At 43.5% G+C, this 11,114-nt stretch overlaps 1 protein-coding gene across 1 annotated transcript in view; it reads right to left on the bottom strand.

Annotated features, from left to right (window-relative positions):
- Window positions 1-11,114, bottom strand: part of LOC133529006 (signal peptide peptidase-like 3) — a 28,589-nt gene that overhangs the window by 5,499 nt on the left and 11,976 nt on the right. The window contains exons 3-9 of the mRNA XM_061866578.1: window positions 6,833-6,984; window positions 6,558-6,677; window positions 3,936-4,112; window positions 2,750-2,912; window positions 2,314-2,450; window positions 1,081-1,196; window positions 59-217 (exon numbers count right to left, since the gene is read on the bottom strand). Of these exons, the coding sequence (XP_061722562.1) occupies window positions 59-217; window positions 1,081-1,196; window positions 2,314-2,450; window positions 2,750-2,912; window positions 3,936-4,112; window positions 6,558-6,677; window positions 6,833-6,984 (1,024 nt within the window). The remainder of the gene's footprint in view (window positions 1-58; window positions 218-1,080; window positions 1,197-2,313; window positions 2,451-2,749; window positions 2,913-3,935; window positions 4,113-6,557; window positions 6,678-6,832; window positions 6,985-11,114) is intronic.

The raw sequence follows: 11,114 nt of genomic DNA, 5'->3' as shown, positions 1-11,114 counted from the left end.
ACGCGACAGAACTAAAGGTCGAGCGTATTAAAAAGCAAGTCAACCGGCAGGCAGTTACCTTCACGTAGGCCATGGTGAGCAGCGGCAGCAGCGTGAAGGGCACGAGGTACAGCAGCGCGGGCTGCGCGGCCTTGAACACCTCGGCCGACACCGTGGCCGTCAGCAGCCCCAGGAAGTAGCCCAGCAGCGAGCAGTGGAAGTACGTCAGCCGGGAGCCCTGCAACACGGTTGTACTGAATCAAGCTGCGGATAACTGCGAAACGAAGCGGTCTAGGATCGAGCACTTGACAAGTTGCGAAGTTGTATTATATACATGTGCCATACGTGTGCGCCCGTGAGGAACATAAAATACGCAATGCGACAAAATTAAAAACACGTTTTAACATTCCTGACAACATACCAACTTACGTAATTTGGTCAGGTTCATTGTTACCCACCATAAAAACGGTGGGCAACAAAAAACGTCTACGTCACTTAGGACTTTTTAGAAGTAGACAGAGAGGAAAAGTGAAACTATAGCAAGGACAAACAATAGGTAGCGCTTTCTCTGTTACTCCTACTGAAAGTTCCATAAGAACATCTCATTCGGTCATCTCCCCACTCCCCCATTAATCACTATATATTATTGCACCTCTATGTGATACCTAGACGAGCAGGGCCGACTTCAACTTGGGCGCGGCGCGGATTTAATAATCGCAGATGAAACGCTGTTATCAAAGACTATATAATTCGAGATGCGAAGTTATGTGGACAGATTAACCTCTGGGGTTCCAGAGGTCTAAATTTGCCAATAAAAACACAACCTGGAGTTTTAAACTTTAGAATGTAATTTTGATAGACATTTCGGATGCGATCGTGAAACTAGGGTTTAATTAAATGATGTTAATTTAATGATAATATATCTGGAAATAACAAAAATACACACTTCTCTAGAGATCAATTTACACTCAATCAAATGATAACTTCTGTCGTGAAATTGCTCTTAACATGATAGTATGTTTTTTCTTATATTATTTCTGGTGTTCTCGGCGATTCATACCATGTATCTTGCCGTTAGTAAAGTAATAAGAGAATGTTAACCATGGAGCGTGGGCCCGGCACCTGCCCCATCTGGCACACGAGCGTCGCCTTCTTGTACGCGTCGTAGCGCAGCACGAAGCACAGCAGCAGCCCCGGCATCACGATGTCGCCCAGCCCTGAGAATTCATGTTAGTCAATAATTATGACAATAAGGCTAAAATTGCTGAAAAGAATAAATAAGCTAAGTCGCGAAGTGTCAATGTCTACTATTAGTTTTAGGCCACAAGGTAGATTTCCACAGCGTAACAAATGTACTGTAGGCATTGACTTAATATATTTCGTAAAGACGGGTCTTCCGGGCACCAAGAATGGTGCCAGCACAGCGGTGTCAGTGTTTGACACCACTTTTGACTGTAGAGTATCCGTATTCTCTCTACAGTACCAGTTTATTGACGTGAAGGAAGTGGCAATGTCAAGTTCCTATTAAATTATTCAAAAGCTTGTGCTATGTATTAAATCGACGAAATAAAAGCTATGATGATGATGATGGTATCCTGTTATGAACCGCGAAAAATGGCGAGAAATAGTACGGCAAGCAACATCTGCGCCTGATCGCAGCAGTTGACCACGACGCTCTGCAAAGAGTACAACGACAAAGAAGAAGATCCTGTTATCCCTCATCAGGGAAAAAGGGCTTTCAGAAGGGATTTCCATTCCTCACGGTCCAGTGCGGCCTCCTCCAGCCCCGCCCAGCCGAGGCCAACTGATGCATCGTCCTTTTCCATTGCGTGCCTCCAGGTGGTACGTGGGCGACCTTGCCCCCCTTATCCGGGTATTTTCCAAGTCAGCCCTTGCTTGGATAGCTGGTTGTTTGGCTTTCGTAAAACATGTCCTATTCAACGCCATTTCCGCAGAAGTACCTCCTTAGCTAAGGGCTTTTGTCCGGTCAATTCCCATAATTTGAAGTATTGGAGATGGTCCGTGGCTAGACTCCTACGATTCGCCGCAAACACTTGTTCACAAACACCTGGAGTCTACTGTAGCCATATTTCGCGCCCATACCGGAGGACCGACTTAAAGTTCGAGTTGAAAACCCTTGGAGCTTGAAGCTGCGAGTAGTAGCGTGTAAGCCACGCCGCGTTGTAGCGAGCCACCGCTGCTCTCACCGGCCTCCACAGCTAAAGTAGCGAAAACGTGGAAGCGGCCACTTATACTCTATTAGAAGAGGGTCACGAATGATAGTCTATCAATCTACCGACGAGGTTGTGCCGTGTCCCATAGAACAGGGCTTACCGAGCATGGAGAAGTGTCCCTGGTGGTGCATGGAGGGGAACACGAGCTTGGCGGGCAGCGACAGCTTGGGCGCGTCGCGCATGGCGCCGCCCAGCTGCAGGCGCCGCGCCACCACGTTCATGGGGTTCTCCGCCGGCCTGCAACCAACAATACATTTTTGAAAATTCAAGACTATGTGGCATGTTTTCATCATCGATGTTTTTCGCATACATCAAAATTCTCCTGTAAAGTCAAGCAATGTTTTGCAACCACTCAGTGGTCTACTTGACACACACTTCGTTCCGCCAACAGCAGATGTGTAGACCATTCCCACTTAAGCTTGGAAACTGTCAGGAATACATCAGCGTCTTGGGAAAATTTTTATTTCCTTGAATTTTTTGTCCTCAGATTTAAATAGGTTGATCGAGTCGCCTATTCTGTACAAAGTATAGCTTACCTAGTGGCGACCTTGACCATGACGTTGGTGGTGAAGATGTAAGAGCTGAAGAACACCCAGAACACATCGTAGAGTAGCAGCCCCGTGAGGAGTAAGGTTGACACCTTCAGCGACGGGAGGCGGATTAAAGCGATGAAGGTCACGCACAGACCCATGCCCATAGCTGGAACAAAACAGGTTGTTTAGCGTTTACAAGAAGAATCGACAAAGCTGTAGATTGCTGGTGCAAGGATTAACAAGTATTAAATTAAGGAGGTTATCACACAGATACGGATTTGGACGCCGCTCCGATGTGTGAGCGAAACAGGTTTTCGTACAGTCAATGCAATAGTAATAGTTATAGGAAGGTTCTGTCGGTTGTTGGAGATATGGCCTGTGAGCTTCTATCGAGCGCTGACAGCCGCGTCTAGAGCTCGAGTCAGTTCAGATACGGAGTAGCGTCGCAGAAGATCACCGTCACTTGAAACAGACACGAAGACTAAGGCTGCCAGCTCGGGCGCGGACTGACACTCACCGTCCATGAGCAGCCAGTGGCCGGTCAGCACCCAGACGGCCACGATGCCGGCGGCGAGTAAGGCTGCGGCCAGCTCGGGCGCGGACTGACACTCACCGTCCATGAGCAGCCAGTGGCCGGTCAGCACCCAGACGGCCACGATGCCGGCGGCGAGTAAGGCTGCGGCCAGCTCGGGCGCGGACTGACACTCACCGTCCATGAGCAGCCAGTGGCCGGTCAGCACCCAGACGGCCACGATGCCGGCGGCGAGTAAGGCTGCGGCCAGCTCGGGCGCGGACTGACACTCACCGTCCATGAGCAGCCAGTGGCCGGTCAGCACCCAGACGGCCACGATGCCGGCGGCGAGTAAGGCTGCGGCCAGCTCGGGCGCGGACTGACACTCACCGTCCATGAGCAGCCAGTGGCCGGTCAGCACCCAGACGGCCACGATGCCGGCGGCGAGTAAGGCTGCGGCCAGCTCGGGCGCGGACTGACACTCACCGTCCATGAGCAGCCAGTGGCCGGTCAGCACCCAGACGGCCACGATGCCGGCGGCGAGTAAGGCTGCGGCCAGCTCGGGCGCGGACTGACACTCACCGTCCATGAGCAGCCAGTGGCCGGTCAGCACCCAGACGGCCACGATGCCGGCGGCGAGTAAGGCTGCGGCCAGCTCGGGCGCGGACTGACACTCACCGTCCATGAGCAGCCAGTGGCCGGTCAGCACCCAGACGGCCACGATGCCGGCGGCGAGTAAGGCTGCGGCCAGCTCGGGCGCGGAGTAGCGGCCGCAGACGGCGCGGGAGCCCGTGCCGCCGGCCACGTATTGACATAGTGGCGTCAGGAGGAACGCTAACGCTGCGCACGCGATTACTGGAACAGGATAGTATTTCGTTAGTTCAAGTGTTGTCCAAGGACCAGGAGTAAACGCACTTCCACTTCCGTCGCCGTTACGATATCACATGCGTATGTACAAAAAAACATATTTAAAAGTGCTGAGAGTTGAAAGGTTAAATGTCTCATTTATACTCACAAGTAACAAGTATAGAGTCCTCCATACAAAGAGACTTTATACACGCATATGCAATGAAAACACTGCGTACAGCATCGAGATCTAAACTAATGTTGCTATCTTCTGATACAATGGGAACGCTTTGCTGAATAGGCGGATCCACACAGAAGGAGCTGCCTTACGGGGGAATTTCTTAATCTTAATGAAGTCGTGAAGATATCTCGGGCGATGTGTATGTACGTCACGGACTACGTAGACACTACGTAGTCTTGTTAAACTAATTTTCATGTCTAGCTCACTAATGTAAACTATAACTTACATGTATTGTTTGGTATATCTGTTAGCGTACGTTGGTTAATAAATAGGGATTGCAAACCGGATTGGTTTTCAATCCGGCCGGATCCGGCCGGATTTTGGCCGTAGTCCGGCCGGATCCGGCCGGACCGGATCCGGTTTGGTATAGAGATATAAAAGTTAATTAAATGACATATTTTTCTAGTTTTTTGCGTAAGACGTATTCCTAAATATATAATTTGAAGTTAATAAATAACTCTTTAACAATAAAATTGAACTTGGTAGTAAAAAGTGTCACAATGTCAATATCACTTGAAAAACAAAATTTGAAATCGGTAATTTATTTTATTTAACCGTTCAAAAGTGCTCAAATTTTCGTGCTGATGATGGGATGTGGGGTGGGAATTGGAGCTCCTTGAAAGGACAAGTTTTCGTAACTATTCTTTGATTGAATTCTTTATAGCCCCAGTATTGGGCCCCATAATTTTTTACCTTTTTTTAAATTTCACGACTCTTCTCTTTCCTCACAAACTCTAACGTTGACATCCATTCTAGCATAGAGAAATAAGAAGTACACAGAGTGCTCACTCCATACATCAGTTTTGGTACCAAAACGCTTATTATTTTCGTAGTCAACATCTAACATCGAGTAGCGGAACTCTCAGTACTGCTACTCAACCATAGATATCGCGGCAAACAAAAAGTCTAATGCTCAACGATTTTCCGCTAATATTATAAAGGATGACTCACGCTACACCGGGCCGTGTCCGGGCCGGAGCTTCCGGCGCTTACTTGTCTATGACGACTATGACAGATGACAGGTGATCACGTGACGCTTTCCATAGAAAAGAACGCCCCGGAAGCTCCGGAACGGACACGGCCCGGTGTAGCGTGAGTCATCCTTAACCAGAGTAACCGGAACTCTATTTTCAACTCCTACAACGAAGATATTTTACTTTTAACCAATTATGATATTAAATGCGCTCCAGTATTATCTTGCTCTAATTTTTTTCCCGAAAAAGTAGTTGACTGTATGACTTAAAAAAATTGCATTTTTTTTAATTTATGGAAAAGTATATTGGTTAAATTATAGGGAACAACACACGACACGACGATTTTATGCGAAAAATAATAGAATGTAGGATTGAAAACCATCGCGGAAAGGGACTCCCTAAGAAAAGTTACATAGATCAAATAAAGAATTGGCTAGACGTAGAGTAGCATACCAGGAGATGAAGGATATTGCATAAGAAATTGTAAAGACAAAAGATTCTCTCTTAAATTTGAATAGAAAAGAATCTATATTTTATCATATATATACATATATCGGAGAAAACTAAAGATTATCAATATTATCATATATTCTTTATTCACACATATTGATGAGCCCAACTGTAGTCGGTTGAGTACCGCCGACTTAATCCTGCTCATTTGTTTACTTTTAATCTCCTATCACAACATTATGACACGACATTAACCTTCTCTTTAGCATAAATTACAAATGCCTTCCATGGCATCTCCATCATTTCATTTTTCTTTCTATTACAGTATTTATGTAATCGTCATATCATGCCACCAACATGAAAGAAGAAGAAATCCTCTTCTGTTCCCAGTCATCATCATAATAAAATATTTTTATGTTACTAAATTTAATCTTTTTCATTCGTTTTTTGTTCTGTTCAACTTCATACCTCGTATCTGTTGCCTTTTCCTCATCTAAAACGCACAACGCGTGCTGTATTTAGGCGTTTTTTTATTTTACCGGATCCGGTCCGGATCCGGTGATTTTTACCGGATCCGGTAGCTCCTGAAAAGTGCCGGATCCGGCCGGATTACCGGATCCGCCGGACCGGATTGCAATCCCTATTAATAAATAAACAATAAAAATTGCCACAGACCGAACTGCTTGGCGCAGCAATTTCCTTACGAGACTAGTTCAATATTCTATATTAAACTGCTTTTTTTGACGGGAGACCAAGGCTTAGGTGCTACTTTGAGACTTGTGTACTCACTGGCAGTGCAGATGGCGACCAGCGTCTGCATGGAATCAAAAAAGAAGAACATGACGAGCAGCGCCACAGACGAGCCCAGGGGGAAGCACAGCGCTTGCATCGTGTTGAGGGTCTGTACGTCTGCAACAGACAGATACAAATGTCACACATCGAAAAATTACCTCAGCCCATGGCGGCAGATTGACAGAATATCAATTCCATAGGCAACGCAACGAGTGACACTAATTGTGTACATTATACAAATTTACCTAGATTTTTTCTCTGTTGTTACTTACTACTGTTAGCCTGGCTGGGCGGGGGTTTGGTGCCTCCTAGAAGCGACGCTTCCCGCTCGCGCTCCGCGCGCTCCCTCGCCTCCCTCTCCATGTTCAGCGAGCGGAAGCTGCCGTAGACAATCAGCAGCATTGAGATCAGGCACGCTGACACTCTGTGGAACAAGATAAATTGACTGAATAACATGGTGCTATACTTTACAGTCAGCATCAAATATATTGTGACAAGAGATAAAGATAGTTTATCTCTCTCTGCATCTGACCATTACATACATTATGTGTTAACTCTAATTGTCAAAAGTTCAAGTTGTACCATTAGTAACTAACAAATCCTAAAAACCTAGTAGTTGACTACCAAATCTTAAAAACACTAAGTACACAAAGCATTTACATTTAAATTCAATAGGTACGGATAAATATTCACATGTGACATGGGAACAGGATTTCTTTTGATTACGCTGTATCGCCTTCTCAAACGAATAAATAATAAAAGATGTAAATATGCAAGATAAAGTACCTTAATAATTCGTCTGTTTTATCCGTAGGCGTTATATTATATCTGTCGGCGGCCGATCGTAAGATCAGGCAGATCGGGATTCTTCTAGGCATATCGTGAAACGTGAAAATCTTTGTCTCATTCCCTGAGTCAACGGAGCCCCGCTATCCTATATCTGGGCGGTTTGCTCTTCGGGCAACCTAACGAACCTATCCTACCTATCTATTGGTTAATGTGACTACCGTCAAAATATGACACAGGAACATTACGATTTGCCTGCTCTTACGATCGGCCGCCGACATATCGATAACTTCAATAAATATGAACTTAAAAAAAATAAACATTAAACTACTTTTTTTCAGTTTGATATGGTCTAATGATCTGGATTCTATCATCCTGCCCCAGGATCTACATCATTTTTATTTGTATACATATATGTATAGTAAATGTAGTTTAATATGTCCAATTGTGAAACTCTCGGGGCTTATAAGCTATCTACAATATCTACATACCAATTTTTTTCAAAATCCGTTCAGTTCAGTTAAAAATACAGACAGACTGTTCCTTTCGCAATTATAATATTATTATAGAAAATAGATTTACGATCATGCTGTCCCAGATATGTTTTACGCCACGCCACCGTTACAGTATAAAAATATCTATTAACGTTCTTTACGCAACGTCAGCTGCCTAATCGTTCAATCATGATTTAAACGGCAGTTAGCTCACAATAAAATAAAGTGAGGTAATTTTCGATACGGTACTTCACTGGAAACAGTTTATGTAACAGACCCCAACAATTTCCCTGACTTATGCAAATCGTACAATATGTATCATTCCAAAACTATATTCATGGTAAGCGAAAGCAAAGCGGCCAGTTTCTGCGGTTCAAAAATGTGTTGAAGCGGCATATGAAGAGAGCACATACAGAGCCAACAATATGGGAGACTAGCTGGTGACCGTCCACAGTGGAGGCATATTGTGCAGACGCAGGTGCGTGAATTCGAAGCCAGGCGACGCACAGAACCCGACGCTAAGCGTGACGAGCTAAAAGCCAGACCACCTGTGGCCATCACATAAAATTACGTCGGAAAGGTGCTTGCCATGTAGCGTGTGTGGCCGAACATTCGCTGCAAAGATTGGCTACGTCAGTCACCTGAGCTGAGATCGCATCAGCGACACTCCGCGCCGCGCGCGCTAAAGCCGAAAACGGCTAGGAGACGATGATGATGATCATTCCAAACGATCACCAACCACATGGCAATCGTTGAAGGTTACTTAAGACAACAGATACAGTGGAGTAGACAGCACAAAACAGGGGGCCTAGCCAAGATGACAATCGTACAACGACAAACGTTAAACGAAAAGAAAAAATGTATCGGTATGATATGAGGATATAACAGAGACGTTTCTTTTTTTTTTCTAAGAATGGTACAATTTACAATTATATCCGTTTTGCCAGACGTTCCGTTTATCGGCGAATATTACACTCACTTCCAGTTTTTGAACCAAATTAAGTATTTTATCTTATGACCTAATAAACCTAAAACACTGAGTTAATACTTAAGTATCAAAATTGTATTGGTAAGTTACAACTGACCCCAGATGGGTATTTTTTTCAACTTATTAAATTCTATTTATTCAAATTATCTATTTAATGTTAAGTATTTATTTAATCTTGTGTTGAGGTTTCGATTGACGTTTTATATCAACAATTGTCATCTTGGCTAAGACCAGACTAGGCACAGACCACCTCAACACTAGACAGAGCACATAACACAATCGAGGTCACCAGGTCACCACACATAAACGCTCCCGCACTTAATATGTTATACTATAATTTTCTGTTGCGCCCACAATTAAGACCAGTACTCATATTAATTAAAATTATGTGCAAAAATAAAGGTAAATTTGTAACTGGGCTAAATCGTATAATTCGGCTGTCGTGCAGCTCGAATGTGATGGTAACTCCGTGTTGTATACAGGTAAACCCTTCATAACGCGGTGTCTGTAGTCTGTGGCCCCAGGTCACATTACACTGGCGCCCGACGATTGGGCTGCGCACGCGCTGCTAACAGTAAGTCACTGACACGGCCTGTTAAGATGCTCTCAGGTGTAATTAAAGGCAATTTGCCGACTATGTATGCTCGTTTAACTAGTTGTTATGACATTTATGAGTTAATAACAACTATACCAAGGCAACTTCTAAGATGGTTAAAGTCAAGTTTTTTTTCGTTAGAACTAGTCTATTCAAAGTGTTCCTTTTCACTTTGATATCTATCAATAGGACGTCTAGACTAGGTCCCATAGTGGCGACATCGCAATCAAAAAGGCGCTATGCACTGAAACACAATGAAAAAACGATTCTTTTAAATTAGTATTAACTCTGAAACTAGGCTAATTCAAAAACGTTTATATGACATTTTTGTCTCTAAATACAATCCGGAATATACTGTTAAAATCTTTCCGTTTCCTCGCGGGCGCCATGTATATAAGCAAACACATACTCCCTTATTCATAAACGTGTACTAAAGTTACGATGCCGCTGATCATCGTTTGTCCCTTTCCGACGTATTGGTATGATGAAAATCGTAACTTTAGTACACGTTTATGAATAAGGGGGTTAGTAAATACGTAGAAAACATCCGTAACTTAGGAAAAATCATCTGTGATAAACACGCAAACAAATGCAGTTACAAGGATTTCAACCCGAAACTACCTACGCTAGGAAGCTACCTAGTGTACCTACAGTGGAAATGCTTTATAAAACCATAACGACAATGTGTCTTGATTAGCGCTGAATGAGCTGAGACCGAGTTCAATTAGTATCATGACCCCATTTTTCAGACACCTATTTGCATTTTTAAGAACGATGTTATTTGCTCTATACGCTTATGGTATAGGATTCACAAAAGCTAGCGCTTATTATATATAATAGTTTTGACAGTTCAGTACAAATCTCGCGTCAGCACTTATGAATCTAACTATACGGCACAACGGAGAGTTTAACATACACATACGAAAGGTCAAACTTTAACCATCATTTTGGCCGATTTTTTTGTTATTGGTATTTTTTATCAGAATTTGACAAAATTTGGTAAGCTTGAAGAGCTTCATATTCTGGGCAGAATAAACATGAAATCCCAATTTGGGACAAAGAATGAAAAGGTATATAATATTTCGTCGTGTTACGAAACTTCGATACGTTTTCGTAACTCAAAGAAATATTTTTAAGGACATACTGTGATATTGCGCTTATATTGTAGAGAAATAGGAAACTCGATCTATTCACCAAACGTTATCGAAGTCTTACGAGAAATAAAACGACAACAAAATGAAAATCAGCCCATTTCGGGTTTATCCATAAAATAAATAAACCTTTAGTTAGAGATACATCACGGCGTTAGTATCACCGGGTAAACCTCACCATGAACACACAGCATCCTTTATTATGCTATCCACCGGATGGGACCGTGACCGCAGTTTTTTCCAGTTTAGAAGCCAGTTTAGTCCCCACAGAAGCCGTATAAGAGAGGATACAGTTTTTTTTTTTTTTTTTTTTTTTCAACTGAATAAATGTGATTGGTACAAATCAGAGCAGAGGTTCGATGCTGACTCTTAGCAGTGTTATTTTTTTTATAATTTTAAATTAATTGTTTGACTTATCAGCGAATGAAAAATTTATTAATAAAACAGGCTCAACTTCCAAAAATCTTTGTCCCAAAGACCTAGTTTTCCCATGGACGAAAGGGCAGCCGTCTGCAGTTGCTTTCACAAAAAAAAAACTAG

This window comes from Cydia pomonella, chromosome 20 (genome assembly GCF_033807575.1).
Source record: "Cydia pomonella isolate Wapato2018A chromosome 20, ilCydPomo1, whole genome shotgun sequence".
In the NCBI taxonomy this organism is placed as follows: Eukaryota; Metazoa; Arthropoda; class Insecta; order Lepidoptera; family Tortricidae; genus Cydia; species Cydia pomonella.
The sequence above is the reverse complement of the archived record's forward strand: the minus strand, read 5'-3'. Positions and strand labels throughout refer to the sequence as shown.